Consider the following 19,666-nt stretch of genomic DNA (forward strand, 5'->3'; position numbering starts at 1 on the left):
CCTAATGCGTTTCACTGACCATCTGACACTCAGCCTCTCTAACTCTGAGAAGAATAGTGTAATTTCTTAAAACTGGAATGAGGTGAGGTGCAGGAAGATCGATGAAAGGGTAATTTTAGTCAACCTTTGAACTCGATAAAGCAATCAATTTCTATATTTAAGATGTATTTGGATTCAAACTATGATGATTTACATAATATAATTTATACAGTATACACATTATTGCCTGATTATTCTTTAGTAAAGAAAGAATTAATTTCCCCAGTCTAAATATAACGATGATTTCCGGTGAAGACAACAAAGAAAAATTCAGGAAAAAAAAAACTATGGTCTTCGCGCGGAGGCGATCTTTGAAGACCCGAACTCTTTCGAACATCGGACGGAAGTTGACGCAAGAGCGATAGCAGTTGCCGAAAATGCAAGGAGTAGCCACTGGCATTGGCTACGGCCTCAAATACCAGGTGAGAGATCTGCAAATTCTGTGGCAAAGCCCTGGAAAATAAAATCCTAGTAGTATCTCTTCACATGTGGCTATCTTTTCCAGGCAAGATGCATTGCGGACGTCAAAGCGGACAAGGACCATACAAGCTTCCTCGCTGGAACTCTCAGCCTCAAGGAAGAAAACGAGGTTTTTAGCGTTATGTAATTTTTTTTTTTTTTTTACTCTTTTCAAATAATGCTCGTTGTTCGATACAGATTATAATTCCAAACTCGGAAATCATTTATCAGTTGCTTCTCTTGTAAATTATATCACTGTTATCTCGTCAGGTTCATTTGATCAGGCTTTCACCGACTGGAACGGAGCTTATTTGTGAGGGATTGTTTTACCACCCCAATGAGATCTGGGATCTTGCATCTTGTCCGTTCAATCCCCGTGTTTTTTCGACTGTGTTTGCTTCTGGTAGGTTAATTTATGGCTTCGTGTAAAATTCCATAATATTCATCAAATGAAGGGCGCATTATGTTTGATAGGTGGGAAGGAAATCAATGTACGGCCATTCAAAAACATAACGTACGTATTTGGTCGAAGATGACACTAATTTATATATTGTAAAAAATTAGTGTTGAGGACAATCACTTTTCAACTGATGCTTGAAATATGTAGTTTCATGTATTTTGTGGCTTTGTTGGTCCTCTTGTAACATCATGTATCTTGGTTAAATCATGTCATTACACATTCATGATACTGCAAGTTTTCTCATTTTGAAGCTTGTGCAATTTTACATCAGGGAGGCTTGTCTTATTTTACTTTCTTCTAGAATATCTCTCCTGCATCACATTTGATATTGGATTTGCAGCCTTTGCTTAACTTGAGCATCAATGATATCTGGTGGTTTATACTGTTTTTCCTCATTGTGATCGAAGGAGAATCATGTGGAGCAGCAATTTGGGAGATCCCTGAAGCATATGGCCAATCAAATGCCCCACAGTTGGAACAGCTTGTCTCTCTTGATGCGCATACTTCTAAGATCAAATGGTAAGATTCTCTTATTATTTTTAGTGATAGGATATGTATGGCATATGCCATTTAATCTTGATTTTGTATTTTGTTTGCTTTAGATAGCCGATTCTTCACTTTGTTGAGCAAAATTCATTTACTAAATTCACAAAAGAAGGACATAGGTTTTCACAGTAATATCTTTGTAGTGAATGGAAAGATGGAGTAATATCAAATACTCAAATAACCCAAGTCTTTCATTACTGCCAAATAAACTAGTGTTTGTTGACACCAAAGGAATCATTACTAGTAACTGAAGTAAAAGGGAACTCCTTTTCAATGGGAAACACTGCAGCTAACACTTGTTAATCCATTATAATTCACCTCCATACAAAGTGCATAAGATTAAATTAAGAAAACACTTTTGATGTGCTGTGGCACCTCTATCTCTAACCTTCCCTATTTTAACATCTTTCAAAAGTACCAGCAAGTCCCAATCCCAACTTGTAGAAGATTGGTAATTTCTTTTTTCATCAATAATTACATGCAATTTTGACTATAGGCTATCTGTATATAGAAACCCCAAGCTTTTCAACCATCCTGAAAAATTAATTAACTGCACACCCTGCCTCCTCTATGTTCTTGACGCATCTTTGTCTTGAGTCTTTCAGTGACATGTTTCAGTAGTTTCATTCAAAACCTTAGCACATGTTAAATATGCACTAATGCCCAATGAAGGGGTTGAACCCCCTCGTGTGGCATTAGTGCATATTCCACATGTGCTTAGATTTTGAATCTCCATGAACTCCTTTTCAATGGGAAACACTGCAGCTAACACTTGTTAATCCATTATAATTCACCTCCATACAAAGTGCATAAGATTAAATTAAGAAAACACTTTTGATGTGCTGTGGCACCTCTATCTCTAACCTTCCCTATTTTAACATCTTTCAAAAGTACCAGCAAGTCCCAATCCCAACTTGTAGAAGATTGGTAATTTCTTTTTTCATCAATAATTACATGCAATTTTGACTATAGGCTATCTGTATATAGAAACCCCAAGCTTTTCAACCATCCTGAAAAATTAATTAACTGCACACCCTGCCTCCTCTATGTTCTTGACGCATCTTTGTCTTGAGTCTTTCAGTGACATGTTTCAGTAGTTTCATTCAAAACCTTAGCACATGTTAAATATGCACTAATGCCCAATGAAGGGGTTGAACCCCCTCGTGTGGCATTAGTGCATATTCCACATGTGCTTAGATTTTGAATCTCCATGAACTCCTTTTCAATGGGAAACACTGCAGCTAACACTTGTTAATCCATTATAATTCACCTCCATACAAAGTGCATAAGATTAAATTAAGAAAACACTTTTGATGTGCTGTGGCACCTCTATCTCTAACCTTCCCTATTTTAACATCTTTCAAAAGTACCAGCAAGTCCCAATCCCAACTTGTAGAAGATTGGTAATTTCTTTTTTCATCAATAATTACATGCAATTTTGACTATAGACTATCTGTATATAGAAACCCCAAGCTTGTCAACCATCCTGAAAAATTAATTAACTGCACACCCTGCCTCCTCTATGTTCTTGACGCATCTTTGTCTTGAGTCTTTCAGTGACATGTTTCAGTAGTTTCATTCAAAACCTTAGCACATGTTAAATATGCACTAATGCCCAATGAAGGGGTTCAACTAGCAAATGCAGAAAATCTACAAGCTTTAAGATATGGAGATTCAAAATCTAAGCACATGTGGAATATGCACTAATGCCACACGAGGGGGTTCAACAAGCAAATGAAGAAAGTCTAGAAGTTTTAAGATATATATATATATATATATATATATTTTTTTTTTTGAATTTATTGCAAGAAAAGAAAATACATTAAGGGAGACCTCCTCTTATAACAAGAGATTGGAGGGAGGGGCCCAATTTAGCATAAGAATCAACAGCCGAATTGGCTGATCTAAGTACACGAGACCAGGTACAAGAAATATAAGAAACAAGATCCATAATGTCAAGAAACAACTGCCAATGACGCCAGGGTGGGAAAGTGGAGGACGAGCACCACCCAATGACCACCCTGGAGTCGCCTTTCACAATGAGTGGGCCACTAAAATGCTCGTGGAAGATGCGGAGGTCGTGGAGGAGGCCGGAAAGCTCAGCTGTAATCGAGTCTGCAATGCCAAGAGGTCAGGAGTAGGAGATAAGAGGGGTGCCCTCAACACCGAATATCACATCACCAAAACCTGCACTCCTAGAATTACCAAATGCGCTACCATCAAAGTTGAGCTTGAAGTGACCAGCCGGAGGGGGAGTCCAAACAGCCACGTGGGGGGGTGGGGAGCGGACATCTAGAAGCTTTAAGATATGGTGATTAGTGTCTATTATGCCATACCTTTTATTGAGCCACTTTAATAAATTTGACAAGAATTAACCTGAGACTCCTGCACAGTGTCTGCACTAAAAAGTGCATTGTTTGGTTGTCTGTTTCAGATCTCAACCATGTATATAGTCTCTTCCTTTTTATCCTTTGGAATCTTGTAAAGATTCAGCTCTTTTAATTAGATTTAATAAGTTCTTGTTCACTAAAACTTCGATCACCTCTAACAGCTGTCTTGATTTCATCATGATGTCTCAGGATGTACTTTTTTTTTGTTGTTGTTGAAGGAAATAAGTAATTGACACCTCTTTGCTGCCCTTTGAGGTCTTTTCCTTTGAAGCTTTTTGAACACTCCAACTGAGCCATTTTTTCATAATTTGATGCTTGGAATTGAAAAGCACATTTTGCATTTTATTTTTTATTTTTTATTTTCTTATTTTCTTTGCAAATCAAAAACTACTAGTCCTAATATTTTCTATCCTCACGATTTTACATACCTTCAGAACATCATTAGTAGTTAGCCCTTTTATGATCTTATATGATAGATCAAGCTGTTTAAATCCTTTGTTGTGAATCTGAAAATTCAGAGAACTTTACTTCTCAAAAGTAATAAATTGATTGGTCATTTGAACTGGATTGTTTTGCATAAAAGGTATACTGGTATCTGTGTTTATAGGATATTGGGTTTATTTTTAAGATAAATATAATAGTGCATTTTTTATAAAACAAATAAAGAAGTGTATGATGAATGTACATTGCAGTTATTCTTTTTATTTATGTGATAGTGGTAAAATTTGTTTTTTTAAAATTCGTTCATCCTGTTCATATTTTGCAATCTTACGAACATCCTATCCTTGCACAAAGATTTGATTTTCTCAGAATTTTTTGATTTATTTATTTATAAACTGCAACCTTAAACAGTGTGCTCTGGTGGCCTTCTGGAAAGCATGATCAACTGATCAGCATGGATGAGGAAAATATTTTTTTCTGGAACTTAGATTCTTCAGCAAAGACTGCGAAGGTTTGGTCATGCTATTTTTTGGCTTATTGGTAGTTGCAAATGTTAATAAATGTAAGACTATTGTGTTGCTAATATAAGAACCCTTGATATCTAATTATTTTTTGGTTCTAGATTATGCATTTTCTTACTTTTGAATATAAGATGTTGAGAACATAAAAAGTTCTGAATGAAAGGAAAGGGGGGAGCTGTGAATCTGATGTTTTTGTTACCATTCAATTTGCTTAAATATATTAAAAGTTTCAGTGCAAAAGGTGTAATAAAACCCTCATGACTAGAGATCACATAGGACTTGTAAAAATATGAGATTGAAATAATGAAAGAGAAAAAGATAAGAAAGAAAGAAAGAGGAAGATTAAAAAGCAGTGTGAGGGAGGCTGCTCTCATTAGGGGTTAAACTTCACCCTTAACAATATTTATATCACTTAAGTGGAAAAGGGGACAAACAACAAAAATACCCCTTAGTACGTGTGCTCATAATACACTTGAGTATAGAGTCATAAAAGAAAAAATAGGCCAGACTTATAGACTAACTTCCTGTACTGCTGTCTAACCACTAGGGATAGATAACACAGGGTAGAATTACCAAAAAATCCCAAATACACAACCACTTTTTTTTTTTTTTATAAGAGTGCGCTTTTTTATGCGAGAAGCCAGAACAAAGAAAGGCCTAGGAGAGGAAACCCCTTACAACAAGGGCTTTGAGGGTGATCCATTCTCTAGACAAGGAATCAGCCATACAATTAGTGGACCTAGGAACATGAATCCAGGAGCAAACAAGAGGGCAAAGGTCACTAATTTCAAAGTAACAGCTCCAAAGGCTCCAAGGGGGTCTTCCTTCAGGAGCACCAAGAGATAACCACCGCCTTCAACAATCAAGGGACATTGGAAGTGGTCTTCCAAGATCCTTACCCCGCACCTTAGAGCTTGAAGCTCGGCTGTAGTAAAGTCCTTCGTGCCAAGAGGGCCATAGGAGGTGAGAACACTGCCAGAGGAGTCATGAAAAACACCCTCAAATCCTGCTGGACCTGAGTTCCCTGGAGAAGAATACACAAACCACTTAGTATTTTAGCAGAACTGTAGTTCTTACACTGATATTCTATTATTATATCTTGAAATCCGCTTACAAAGTTTGCTTCTAACTATCTACATTTGTCAATTGCAATTTTCCATATCTGCTTGTTCTCTCTTTCTTATTTGAAAGTTTGCTTGTTGGCAACTGGTCCTTTTCCTAAAAGCAAAAGATAACAATGTTATATAAATTGGACCAGTCATAGAGTTGGTGACATGGTCAATTCCAGTCCGACCATCAACCCGTCCATCGTTTTGTACTTTTCATATTTAACAACATCCTAGTAAACTTAAAGCATATAACTTTTCCAAAGTTATTATAACACACAATGTTTGGTGCTTACTTGTAAAGTCGTTTGAATGTACAGATTTGTTGCTTGGCTCAAGTACTTTCAGTTTTGGAATTTGAATTTTGACATCAATAACCGTTGGGTGGGAGGGGGGCTTCCCCTTCTTCATCTTTTTGTGGGAAACTGAAATTTGCAAAAAGTTTAGTGTAGGAGAGATTAAGGCTTAGAGACTATTCTACCCTATTTATAATTTAATTAATAGTACAAATTATAGTAATGTCCCTACTCTCCTTAAACCCTATGAATCTAGTTTTTATAAGAAAACGCTTTCTTAGAAAACAATGAAACTAAATAAACTCAGAATTAAAACTTCTTAGACTCCCTCCTCAAACAGGAGTGTATACCTTCAACTTGTTAAAAAATAAGTCTCACATTATTCCCTATTCTAAGCACAAGAAAAAAGGATAAATTGGTTTTCATAAATCTGCAGCTTGTCTTTGTTATGTGGCATTGGTTCTGGAGTTTGCACTTGTATGATAATTTTTGGACTAAAATTCATCACCAGTTGGGGAATATATGTCATTCAGCCTTTGGACATAATAGGAAATATTCAACTTTTTTTTTTCTCCTTGTCGTGGATAGCACACCACATCAACATGTCCAATTGGACAAAACATTTAGAATAGAAAAAACAGTGAAGGGGAGGTCTCCCTTGATGTGTCTTCTCTTTCTTTTAAATAAAATTATCAACATTTCAAAAAAAAAAAAAAAAACTGTGAAGGGGGCTCTCTCAACGTAGGTAATAGGTAGAGATATGTGGGTGACACAAATAAGAAAATTTGAAATAAAATAAAAACATATTATATGATTTCAAACACAAGGTAGTGATAATAATCACTAAGTAGGAAAACTTATCTCTCAAGGATGGCATAAAAAATCCATTGAGGAGCAATAGTAGGAGACCATCCACTTTCAAGTGCAGCAGTAGGAAACCACCCACTTAAGTCTAAGTTGTCACCAAGGACAAAATCACTTCGAATATCTTGTCACCAGGGAACCTCTTCACAATTTCAGGTAGAAGCGAACATCCAAAAGAATACCAAACCTTGTGGTACAATCCACACTGCTGTAAGGTTGAGAAGCATGAATAATCCAAAGTGCACATCAATATGAGACTTCAATGGTAGAATTGACCAAAAAAACTGTCCACAAAATCAACCATAATATTGACCAGAAAATTAAATCAGCATAGTTGAGATACCAACATTTGTCGAGAAGAAACCTATGTTCAGGTGAGGGGATGAACAGGTGTTTTGGGAGAAAACACGAAGATGAGGTCTTTGGTAGTCATCAATTACCGTTCATTGGTTTGCTCTCTTTGGGCCAAATGAGAATTATTGATTTGGCTTTTCAATTACCGTTCTCTTTGGTTTGCTCTCTTTGGGCCAACTTGTGTAATTGCTGCTAAGGCTTGTAGTCGCAAAGTTCCATTTTCTGTTTTTGCGCCAAGATGGTCCTCCATGCGCGCGCTCTTGCCTTGCGCAAAGCGCCTATCTCCTGCGCCTACGCTTGCGCCGCGCGCCTCTTCGTGTATTGATGCTACCGCACCGCGCGTGGTGCGCGTGAAGCAAGTGCCGTCTGCTGCGGTATGCGGGGATTCAGCCGCATGCGTGTAAGGTGCTGGTCCTTCTTGCTCCATGTGCACCAAGCTCTGGCTGGTCTCTTCCTCGTAAGAGATAGGTGTATCCACCTTCCTGCTCAGTGCGTCCGCAGCACCATTTGACTTCCCCGCCTTGTACATCATCTCAAAATCAAACTCGGCCAAGAAATCTTGCCACCGGGCCTGTTTTGGACTGAGCTTTTTCTGTGTAAGAAAGTAACTAGAAGCAACATTGTCAGTTTTTACAATAAATTTGGAGCCTAAGAGATAGTGCCTCCAAAGACGTAAACAATGCACTACCGCCGTCATTTCTCTTTCTTGTACAGTGTACCGTTGCTCAGTTTCATTGAGCTTCCTACTCTCATAAGCGACTGGGTGTCCTTCTTGTTCAAACACACCCCCAATGGCATAATTTTAGGCATCGGTATGTACCTCAAATGGCTTGCTGAAATCAGCAAGGTGAAGCACTGGTTCAACCATCATGGTATCCTTCAGCCGCTGGAATGCTCCTTGGCATGAGTCCGTCCATTGCCATTTTTGGTCCTTCTTTAGGAGATCGGTCAAGGGGGCTGCTATAGCTGAGAAACCCTTGATAAACCTCCTATAATAGTTTGCCAAACCAAGAAAACTTCTAAGCTCACGCACCTTGGTAGGGATTGACCAATCACGCACAGCCTCCACCTTCTTGCTGTCCATCCATATCCGTCCTTCCCCTATCCAATGTCCAAGAAAGGACACCTCTTGCAACCCAAAGGAACACTTCTCCTTCTTGACATATAGCTGATTGTGTCTCAATTTCTTGAACACTTTTCGAAGATGTTCTTTGTGCTCTTCCATACTCTTCAAATCCTCTCAGCCAATTCGGAGTTGGCTGATGCTCCTCAATAGTCTTTTGAACGAATTCCTCCCAATTCGTACAAAGGTTCTCAACACTATCCAACCGATGTTCAAGAGTAGAAAAACGAAAGTTAACATCACTTACTTGATCTTTGCCTCTTGAAGCATCTTCTCCACTTGTGGAAGCCATTGATTGCAACGTACGCTCTGATACCAGTTGTCACGCGGTTAGATTTGGGCTAGGTCCGTCTAGCCAAGCGGAATATCTACCCCGTGCGGCCTAGCTCTTCCGAAGAACTAGTCAGCCTCCTTGAGCCTCGGATCCTCCAACCAATACTTCACACAAGAAGTTGCAAGCCAAATGGGACAATGAAAACACCAAAGTATAGAAGAGAAAAGCCTACTTTGTATTGAGAATACAAGATTACAAAGGGTGGCCAAACACTCTTGAAGGTCAAGGCTAAAAACTCTCTCTATACACCAAAAGAGTAAAGAAGGCTAAGGATTTTTCGACCCTTTTACAATGGGAGAGGCCTCTCTATTTATAGTCTCTCCCTAGGCCTTTTGAAATCTCTAAAAACGCTCAAAAATCCGTCAGTCTACGCATGGAAAGTTTATGATAGCATAATTTTAAATCAAAATAAGTTATACAAAATGCACAAAAGTCCAAATAGTAACTGCAGACCATGAAATGTATGGAGAGTGGGTTGTATTAGGTCTGAGACAGACATCTTGAATTGTCTTGAATGTGGCCAAATCCGAGATGACTCTGCCAGGATGCCTAATACAGGGCATGGGATGCCTTGCAAAGACGTAAACTGTGTGGTTCAACTTAAACATCAAAAGAAAGTTATGACTTTGTTGGCGATCTTTGCTAGAGTTTAGATATTTATTGATATCTGCTTTCCAATTTTCTTTATGCTGAGTTAGGTTCAGATCATTTTGCATTTAGGTAATAGCACAGGAATCCATTGGTATGCTGCACAACTTATCTGGTGGAGCATGGGATCCACATGACCAGAATACTGTAGCTGGAACTTGTGATTCTTCTGTTAAATTTTGGGATCTCCGTACAATGAAGTAAGTTTTTCTGTCCCACTTACCATGCAGGATTCCTGGAATTGTCACTCTTACTCTTCCCTCAGAAAGTGAAGGATAAAATGTAGAAATTGATTGGATTCCACGTAGTAGTAATGTCAATCTATTCATTGTACTAAACGTCATGTGGTACAGACTATTTTCATGTAGAATCACAATGTATATTCCATATTCCATCCTCGTATTACTGTACTGCTTGTTTTCAAGACTTATCTTTTAAGTAATTTTGCTTCCATTGTATAATCTCAGATACCTTAGAAAAAGGTGCTTTTTTTAATGTTTCAGTGGTCTCTGTGATCAGTTCTGTACGTTAGTTAAAGGCATTAAATTTTTTTATTTTATTTTTTTGAAATATTTTGATCAGACGGAGCATTATGTCAGATGTACCTAGTTATTTAGTTTTCTTTGGCTTCGAATTTCTTTTCTTTTTTCTCTAAATGATCTATACTTGATATCTTTTCAGGAAGGCAAACTCTATAGAGTGTGCCCATGTTCGTAATGTTGATTTCAACCCCAAGGAGCAATTTGTACTTGTAAGTGCTAATGCTGATTCTCTAGCAAAAAAAAAAAAAAGAAGTTTCCTTTGCCTCTGGATTGAAATAAAATTCACAATTTCAAAAAGTTAAAAAAGTGCTAGATGTGGATGTTTTATATTTCCAATTTAAGCATTTTGGTAAATTTAGAATCACCTTAGCATGTAGGATGTCTTCAAAAAGTTCAGTGATTTGCTTCTTTAGTCATGTGGTTCTGAAAATTCGATTCCTTCCATAACCTTATTTTATTGTAAATTTCTAGGTGCCTGTCATTATGGAGTACTGAATCTGTTATTTGACATTTTCTATTAGTATCAAAATTTGTGTGTTGTGGCTAAGTCACTGCGTTTACAGGTTACTGCAGAGGATGAGTCTGGGATAAACATTTGGGATCTCAGAATGCCGAAGGTTGCAGTTAGAAAATTTCCAGGGCATGCACATTGGTATCTCCTCCTCTCTCTTTCTCTTTCTCTCTCTAGCCCTGTTTACGATGTTCTATAATATTTGCCTAAAGTATGCTTCTTGCTCTTTCTCCTCCTTCATAGATTGATTTTTTTGTTCCTCGTAGACTTCTGATTTAAAAACTGCAGTGTATGCTCAATACATGCTCCAAATCCTACTTTTGAACAAAATGAAGGACGAAGTGGACCTCATTTTCAGTGTAGGATCTGAATTTTCATAGGAAGCTCAGGCAACCCTGGTCTGGCTAGCTGAGGGAGGCTTTTTTAGTGTCGTGGTGAATAAATTCTTCTCATTTATTCAGGGCCTATTGTAGTTGCTGTCTTGATGGAAGTCGAAATAAATTCTTTTGTCCATGGGCTGTGGACCTATTTAGAGAGGTACTCAAGGCCTCTAGAGGTTGATGATGATTCATTGATAATAGCAGGTCGGTGCAAGAAACCAGTCATCGTCCCTGGTGTCTATAGTCCTTAGAATAAACCCAAGTCATGCACATGGTCTTCCTATCACATGAAAACGAATTCCTCTTTTTAGAAACAGCTTTGTCAGGACAAGCTTGCTGAAAAGAAGGATCACCGCCCTCTGGTTGTGTGCATTCCAAAAACACCCCTATAGCTTTTTCCCTTTGTAAAAAATAAGAGAAACTGAGAAAAATAGAAAAGAAAGAGAAAAGAAAGAAGAGAGAAGGAATTCGAGAAGTGCTGTAGAGTGCAGCATGCTTGTCAGAGGTCAAAATTCGACCTCTCTTTATTAAATAGGTCAGTTAAGTGAAAACTTAGTACAATGATATAAATGCTCCTCTAGACTCAATTATTTATATCTTCTAGCACACACATCATATAAACCTGAAAATTGAACCCTATATACATTATTTAGATGAATGCTTTGCTAACCCTAGAGGGGAAAAAAACCATCTATGGAAAATGACTACTTTGATACCTGTTGAATTTCTAGAAAAGAGAAAAACTTCACTAACTTGTTGTAATTTGATTACATAAACTTTATTTATAATAGCGGAAACAAGTAGAATCCAATTACAGTTAAATTACCCTTGTCCTAGTTACACCTAAAGTTAAACACTAAAAGATTAGTCTTAGAGTAATTGAACAACAGAACATAAATAGAAGACTAACATAAATAAAATATCTTTAATTGAGACTTTTCTATGAGACCTCCTGTGAGAGTTCAGTAACACTCCACCATATTAATTCTTGCTCTGAAAGACTTCTTGTTGTGAGAGTCATGTAAGAGTCTTCTATATCTATTCTTCAACATTCCCCCTCAAGTAGGAGTTTATAACTTCAGCTTGTAATGAAAAAGAGTCTTGGTCTTCAATTGTTTTTTGCTGAAATATTTTTTTTTATAGATGCAAAAACATTATCTTTTGTGCTACCATTTTCTTGAATTTTTTGGTAAAATTATCACAACATGTGGAACAAAAAACCTCTTTTTTTTACTTCTCCCCCTCAAACTGGGGATAAAAAAGACATAGAGACCCAACTTGGACCAAACACAATATGGGAGAAGAAAATCACTCCTAACCGTACGACAAAGCTCCATACACAGTAAAAAATGGTCATAGTCTGAACCACATTCCACTCAATTTAAAGGCAAAAAAAAGGCCCAACTTTAGGGCTTAATAGAGTTGGACTAAACAAAATATGGGAGAAGAAAATCACTCCTAACCGTACGAAAAAGCTCCATACACTAGTAAAAAGTGGCCATAGTCTAAACCACATTCCGCTCAATTTAAAGACGAAAAAACGGCCCAACTTTAGGGCTTAACAAAAGACTATTCGCTTTTTAACGGTATCTCAAACACAAATCACCTCTTTTGATTCAAACTGGATGTTGGGCACACTTTTATAGTTTTTAGACATTGCTCTGAAGTGATAAAAACACAAGATGATAAACTGAATAAATACTAAAGGAAAACAACTTTAACCAGAAGGAGGCAACTATGCAACACGCACACTTCCAAAGTGACTTTTTTTTTTTTTTTTGAAAACTAAGGGAGACTATAACGGTAGAACATAATGACCACAATTTTTTGGAGTTAACTATGCGGACGATACACAACTAAGTAATAAAAACGCAAAACTTGATACTAAAATATCCAAATTACCATTGATACTAACAATTGTAACACCTTTATATTTGTTTTCTGCTCTGTGGCTTGTCTGCTGCTTTATTTTTCTTTTTCAATTCTTTCAGTTTCTCTTCATAACATTTCCATCATCCAAAGAGAATATTGGATCTTGATCTAGAGGATTCAGATCTATCCATCTCTAGTGAACCCATAAGTTGTTTAGTTTTTGCAAGAATGTTTCACATTTATCATTTACTTTTCTTGATTTATTTACAGCTTTGTTTTACCTTTGTGGCAGGACATGGACCGTCCATTACAACCCGGAGTACAATGAACTCATCTTGGTCTCTCTCTCTCTCTACATCATAGTGTAGTTCCAAATTAAAACTCCTTATTGGCCATATGTGTGCCAGTTTTACTTTTTCCAATATTCTGCTTCTCTAGGGCCACCTACAGGCTCTATCTGCCACTTTCCCTGTTCCTGTGAAGCATATATGTCATTTTTTGTCTACCTTTTTTCAAAAACAGTTTGGGTCATCCAATCGTCTTTCAAATTGGTCTCCATTATGTTGGTTGCAGGAATATGCATCATAGGTGTAGGATATTGAAAGTTAACAATCTGGATCCATTGGATTGAAAGGGATCACAACTTCTGCATGTGTATCTGATACTTTGGTCGTTGATTATGATATGCTGATGCATTTTATTATCTATGTTATCATGAGCATGTTCTAGTTCGCATTCCATTTTTTTATCTGATGAGATCTAATCTTTCATCTAGAGTGCTGGAACAGATTCTGCTGTCAACTTGTGGATGTCTGCTGCAGTTAGTGGTGGTGATTCAAGTGACAGGTCTTGTAATTTCCCTATTACTTTTTGAATGTTGATTACATACCGGTGTTTATTGCTTTCTGAATGTTGATGAACCCTCCCCCTCCCCCCTGGCCTGTGGCCGTTGAGCCAAAGGCCTAGTCCACTTTTAGTTTCCTTAGTCATATAATTAATTTGATTGTCATTACTTTTTTTAAGCATGGACTTTTTTGTATTTTTTATGGTCTTGGTGCAGTGTGACAGACTATCCCACTCAGTATGTTGATCCATTACTCCACACGTACAGTGATTATGAAGACAGTGTTTATGGTAATATCTTCATGCAGTTATTTCTTATTTGTTGTCATGTTAGCAATATCTTTGATTTTCTCATTGTCTTTTAGCATTTAGTTGTATCAGCAGCAAATTTTTGTAGTCTTTCTTCCCTCTTTTCACTGGTTCTTCTGCAACTGAGATGCTTATGTTTGCTTGGACCATCCTGCTTGTGTAATCTGAGTTTCCGTATTAACCTCAACAAGTGTAAAATGAAGTACAGGCCTTGCATGGAGCTGTCGGGAGCCTTGGATTTTTGCTTCACTGTCATATGATGGGAGGGTAAGTAAAATTGCCTCAAATTAGAGGGAGAAGACGGTGCTAGAATGCTAGTCGGTCTTGCATATAATTTCTGAAGTACAATATTTTAATTCTATTAATAAGAGTAATCCGTATGAAAAAGTTATGAGACATTCAAACATTTTGAGTAGTTATTGTTTGAAATTTCCTACCGATTGATCTTAACATTTATTCAATATGATTTGGCAGGTGGTGGTAGAATCCGTGAAGCCTCATCTCTCAAGGAAATGAATTCATACTGGTGGAGGCTGCATTCCACAAATCCTGCAATTGGCTTTTGCTATTTGTCAATTGATGTGTTGTGTGTAACATAATTATTTTTATCTGACTAGTAGCTGTTGATGTGAAAATGTCTCCTGCTGTTGGATTGGCTAGTTCAGGAGCGTCTCTTCAAATTTCAACTTTATTGACAAGTATTGTTGCAGAGTCACCCCTTTTTGTTTGGATGGGAATTGAGAAGATGTATGCTCTTGAGAGAATAGTAAAGGGAGTTTCAAAATATGAAAGGATTGAATCCTTGACAGCTGAGAGTTCCTCTAAATCACTAGAAAATAGGAAGAACTTGAAAAAATAAAATGACAAATTCATCTCCGGGTGTCAAAGACTTGTACTCTAGTTCTCTAATATTCTCGATTCGAATAATGAAAATATTATTATATGATTTTTAATTTTATATTTAATTAATTTTTTAGATTAAAAATTTAGATATTAAAAAATAACAATTTGATTAAGCATTTGGATATTATAAAAGTAATTTTTTTAAAGTATTTTATTTTTATAAATTTAATTAAATATAATTTTAATTTAATGTTATAATTATTTATTAATTCAGACAAGTTAAAATCTATTTTAATTTATTAATAGAAAATTTAAATAAAAAATATATTATAAAAGTTAAATCTTTTAAAATATTTTATAAATAAAAATTTTATATATTTTTCATTATATTATTTTTCACTTTTGGGTAGTAAACTTTTAAAGTGAAAGCAAAAAAGGAAGGCGTTGAGGGCGAGGGAGAGGCCGAGCAACGGCGACATGGAAGCAGCAGCCGAGCGAGGGGAAGCAGCCAATCGTCTGAGAGGAGCGTTGAGAGAGACGAGGGTGAGGGAAGCAGAGAGCGAACATGAGAGTGAGGGATGCAGAGAGCGGACGTGAGAGAGGGAAGTAGAGAGTGGACGTGAGAGAGAGTGACGGATACAGAGAGCAGAAGCTAGTGAGGGATGCAAAGAACGTAGAGAAAGAGAGTGAAAGTGAATTGAAAGTGAACCCTCAATTCACCCTCAGGATTTCCTTCCCTCGTTTTACACTATAGCGAGTTCATTCACTTTTACTATCCATGTTTTCTCGTCAACCCCATTCCCTGTCCCATACGCTAGAATCGGGCACCAGTAGTCCACTAAAGCACAGACGCGGGAATCGAGCGAGGATCAACAGTCAACTAGCGATATTTTTAATGGAACTACGAATCTTCAATCGTTCCAAATGTGAACGCTTTTGGATTTCGTATGCTGATGGGTGCTTTTTAATGTTTTATAATGTGTAGGGGAGCCAAATCAGCCAGCAGACGGGGGACAGAATCGCCGGCCTGTCAGTCTGTCAGTCTAGTATTTCGGATTTTCCAATTATCGGCCTTCTTTCTCCTTCCTTTTATGCTTGGAATTCAAAGAGGAAAACAAGAGAGTGAGAGCTTGCATTGATTTTCTGAAATGGTTGCTGTTCCGTTGATAAAAAAATTCTTAAACCTCAACATCCTCTTCATCTTCTTCTTCTCCTTCTTCTGTTTCAACTTGGTAGCTGCGAAGGCCCACTCTCTTCGTCATGCCGAGCAGCCTCTTTCAAAGATTTCAATTCACAGGGCAATCTCTGCCATTGACCAATCGGCATCCATAAAAGCTTCTCCCAGTCTTCTTGGTTTCGACGTAAATTTTCCCTCTAAACCTGTAGACACTCTTCATCGTTTTCATAATATTTCCCTGAATTCACTGTTTCATCTCAGTGCTACCTTGTGTTATTGGAATGTTTGAGTTCTTCCTTCTTGTAGGGGGAGGCTATTGAGTGGGTTACAGTTGAGCTGCGATACTCTAATGCCTCGGAGGATGATTGGGTCGGAGTGTTCTCTCCTGCAAATTTCAAGTAATTGCGCGTTTAAAGCTCTTTTCGTTTTCTCAACAGCAGAAAACTTGAGTTCCTTTTTGAAGGATATTACTCTGTTAAAAAAAAGTTTCTGGTTTTGTTGGAGATGGGAATCATACAGTTCCATTGATTGAGTTTTGACTTTTCAGCGCATCTACCTGTGCACCAGAAAGCGCCATGGATGACCCACCATTTATATGTACTGCACCCATAAAGGTTCATCCTTATTTAGATCTTTCTCCTTTTGCCCATTTTTTCCTTTCCGTTTTCCAGACATTCTGAACTCTGAGCCGCACATCTCTTTGCTCCAGTTCCAATATGCAAATTATTCAAGTTCGGATTACACAAAAACTGGAAAAGCTGTTTTGAAGTTTCGGTTGATCAATCAGCGAGCAGATTTCTCCTTTGCGCTGTTTTCCGGCGGACTATCAGATGTATCTTTAACGACATCACTGGTTCTCTTTAAATTCTTTCATTATCTTTCACGACATCACTTCGTTTCCCATTTGTAATTTTCACAGCCAAAGCTGGTAGCAGTTTCGAATACAATCTCTTTTTCGAACCCCAGTGCACCTGTTTACCCTCGACTTGCTCTGGGCAAATCCTGGAATGAAGTATGTAAATCTCCTTGCTGGGTATTACTGCATCGAAAATTCTTTCTGGTCAAGTATCCCTTGTTTGTTTGCTTTAAAACTGATTCGTTCGTCGTGTTCTCTTTACCAAGATGACTGTAACATGGACTAGTGGGTACGATATAAGCAAGGCTGTTCCATTTGTTGAATGGGGACTCAACGGAGAAGATCAGAGACGATCACCTGCTGGGACATTGACATTTACTCGGGACAGCATGTGTGGTATGGTCTATTATTCATATTTCAGAACGCAAATTCACATAAAGCCAGCACCAGAATCATCAATCACAAATTCAGTTATTTGCTTTTCCCTGTTTTCTTTGAAGCTCCAAAGATAAAATTCAAAGAAGCTCAATTTGTTGCATAATAATTTCTGCGTGCTGGTTTCACAGGTCCACCCGCAAGAACTTTTGGCTGGAGGCACCCTGGATTCATTCATACCAGCTTCTTAAAAGAACTATGGCCAAATTTAGAGTATGAATCTCCGGAATTTATACTTTTTAAGGAATGCTATTGAGAAGTGTTTCTGATGTTATTCTTAATACAGGTATACTTACAAGCTGGGTCATCGGCTATCCAATGGTTCATATGTTTGGAGCAAGCTTTTCTTATTTACGGCACCTCCTTATCCCGGACAGGATTCTTTACAACAAGTCATCGTTTTCGGCGATATGGGAAAGGTGGGATGGTCAATCCAAGTTACTTAGAAAACATTGAATTAAGGAATGGTCTCACATGGATTAGTGAGTAGAAAAATGTTGAGTTTATTAGTTGGAAAAGAAACTTCCTAAGTTGGTTAGTCATTATGGAATGAGCATTGGACCCAACATCACATGGTATCAGAGCAAGTACTCATATGTGGGTCTCCACCCAAATTATCCACATGTAAAACCACAAAAGAGAGCTTACATGCAAGGGGAGTGTTAAAGAATAGTCCCACATGAAACATCTTCCTCTGTGAAAGTACATGCTTCATAAACAATCAAAGTTGCTTGTTTGATAACCTAAAAGAAAAAGAATTGAAAAGTTTATGAAAAATTTCCTTTCTTTGATGAAAATATGAATGTAAGTGAGCTACAAGTCTCAACACTATCAGTAAATTGACTGGTTACCTGAACCTTACCTCTTCTTCTTTTGAAAATGCAACTATGAGCATGCCTGATCACTGGAGCTTCCTGATGACATTTTCAGGCTGAACGTGATGGTTCAAATGAGTACAACAATTATCAGCCTGGTTGTCTCAATACCACAGATCAACTTATGAAAGACCTGGATAACATTGACATTGTTTTTCATATAGGAGATATATCATATGCTAATGGATATATTTCACAGTGGGATCAATTTACATCACAGGTTGAACCCATTGCATCATCAGTACCATATATGATTGCAAGGTTTGTTCTTGGCTGGATCGTCATGCATACTAAAGATTTACATATTAGCTTATTATTGAGTTTGTGAATCTGTTTCCTACAGCGGTAATCATGAACGTGATTCGCCTGGAACTGGATCCTTCTACGACACCGATGATTCTGGTGGAGAGTGTGGGGTGCTTGCTGAGACCATGTTCTACGTTCCTGCCGAAAATAGAGCAAAGTTTTGGTAAACTCTTATGCTTTAGAAAAAGAGAATTGGAAAGAAAAACACTGCCCATAACATGGTTTGTTGCAGGTATTCAACAGACTATGGTATGTTCCACTTCTGCATTGCAAACAGTGAACATGATTGGAGGGAAGGAACAGAGCAGTACAGATTTTTGGAGCATTGTCTTGCAACAGCAGATCGTCAGAAGCAGCCTTGGTTGATTTTTGTTGCTCATCGTGTTCTTGGCTACTCCTCTGGATCAGGATATGCAAAAAGTGGCTCATTTGCTGAACCGATGGGAAGAGAGAACCTGCAAAAACTTTGGCAGAAATACAAGGTTGATATAGCATTCTTTGGTCATGTTCACAACTATGAAAGGACATGTCCAATCTATCAGGTATAAATAGGAGAGTTCTTCTCCAAACAACAATTTCTGGAAAGAGAACTATACACCTCATGAAAGGCTAATGCTTTTCTGTTTTTTTGCCATGGGTGGATGGTGGTACAGAACCAGTGTGTAAATTCAGGGAGGTCTCGCTACTCAGGCACGGTGAATGGAACCATCCATGTTGTTGTGGGTGGTGGAGGCAGCCATCTCTCACCTTTCAGTGAGTTACAGCCAGTTTGGAGCTTGTATCGGGATCTCGAGTATGGTTTTGTCAAATTAACTGCATTTAATCACTCTTCTCTCCTCTTTGAATACAAGAGAAGTGGTGATGGTAAAACCTATGATTCCTTCACCATTTCGAGAGACTACAGGGATGTACTGGCCTGTGTCCATGATGGTTGCGAACTGACTACTCTGGCCTTCTAGCTATCATTACTGCTTAACTCTTATGTAAAATTGGAAAGATTTTTGACAAGAAGGTATTAATTAATGTTTTCATTTTTTTTCTCTTTTTTAACATAATAATCCTGGGATGCATCCCTGGTGAATGGAAGAACTATTAGATCCAATAACAGGAGGGCTTCATCTCAATTATGTGTTTAC

General features: G+C 37.7%; 2 protein-coding genes across 2 annotated transcripts; both read left to right on the forward strand.

Annotated features, from left to right (window-relative positions):
* The first annotated feature begins 271 nt into the window (after positions 1 to 271).
* Positions 272 to 14,849, forward strand: LOC137952435 (WD repeat-containing protein DWA2-like). Its single transcript, XM_068799557.1, has 13 exons — positions 272 to 461; positions 545 to 628; positions 769 to 901; positions 1,366 to 1,477; positions 4,747 to 4,846; positions 9,654 to 9,781; positions 10,263 to 10,332; positions 10,687 to 10,775; positions 13,179 to 13,224; positions 13,662 to 13,732; positions 13,947 to 14,020; positions 14,247 to 14,305; positions 14,513 to 14,849. Exons 1-13 carry the CDS (start codon positions 417 to 419, stop codon positions 14,552 to 14,554), a joined length of 1,053 nt encoding a protein of 350 aa, XP_068655658.1. The 5' UTR covers positions 272 to 416; the 3' UTR covers positions 14,555 to 14,849.
* Positions 14,850 to 16,029: 1,180 nt separating this feature from the next.
* LOC137949220 (nucleotide pyrophosphatase/phosphodiesterase-like) lies at positions 16,030 to 19,624 on the forward strand. The gene is made up of 12 exons (XM_068795398.1): positions 16,030 to 16,242; positions 16,365 to 16,456; positions 16,606 to 16,655; positions 16,730 to 16,890; positions 16,978 to 17,070; positions 17,181 to 17,310; positions 17,481 to 17,562; positions 17,636 to 17,768; positions 18,280 to 18,485; positions 18,568 to 18,693; positions 18,763 to 19,072; positions 19,184 to 19,624. Exons 1-12 carry the CDS (start codon positions 16,030 to 16,032, stop codon positions 19,487 to 19,489), a joined length of 1,902 nt encoding a protein of 633 aa, XP_068651499.1. The 3' UTR covers positions 19,490 to 19,624.
* Positions 19,625 to 19,666: the final 42 nt, after the last annotated feature.

The sequence above is a fragment of the Aristolochia californica genome, unplaced genomic scaffold (assembly GCF_029961685.1).
Source record: "Aristolochia californica isolate CCGP_79_NKW_82.1479 unplaced genomic scaffold, dmAriCali1.0.hap1 SCAF_1, whole genome shotgun sequence".
In the NCBI taxonomy this organism is placed as follows: Eukaryota; Viridiplantae; Streptophyta; class Magnoliopsida; order Piperales; family Aristolochiaceae; genus Aristolochia; species Aristolochia californica.

Coding starts and splice junctions, on each gene's coding strand:
- LOC137952435 (XM_068799557.1), top strand. CDS start 417: ATGCAAGGAGTAGCCACTGGCATTGGCTACGGCCTCAAATACCAG. Junction 902..1,365: donor TTCGACTGTGTTTGCTTCTG/GTAGGTTAATTT, acceptor TTGTGATCGAAG/GAGAATCATGTGGAGCAGCA. Junction 13,225..13,661: donor AGTACAATGAACTCATCTTG/GTCTCTCTCTCT, acceptor TCTTTCATCTAG/AGTGCTGGAACAGATTCTGC.
- LOC137949220 (XM_068795398.1), top strand. CDS start 16,030: ATGGTTGCTGTTCCGTTGATAAAAAAATTCTTAAACCTCAACATCCTC. Junction 16,656..16,729: donor GGATGACCCACCATTTATAT/GTACTGCACCCA, acceptor TCCGTTTTCCAG/ACATTCTGAACTCTGAGCCG. Junction 17,769..18,279: donor TTTTCGGCGATATGGGAAAG/GTGGGATGGTCA, acceptor TGACATTTTCAG/GCTGAACGTGATGGTTCAAA.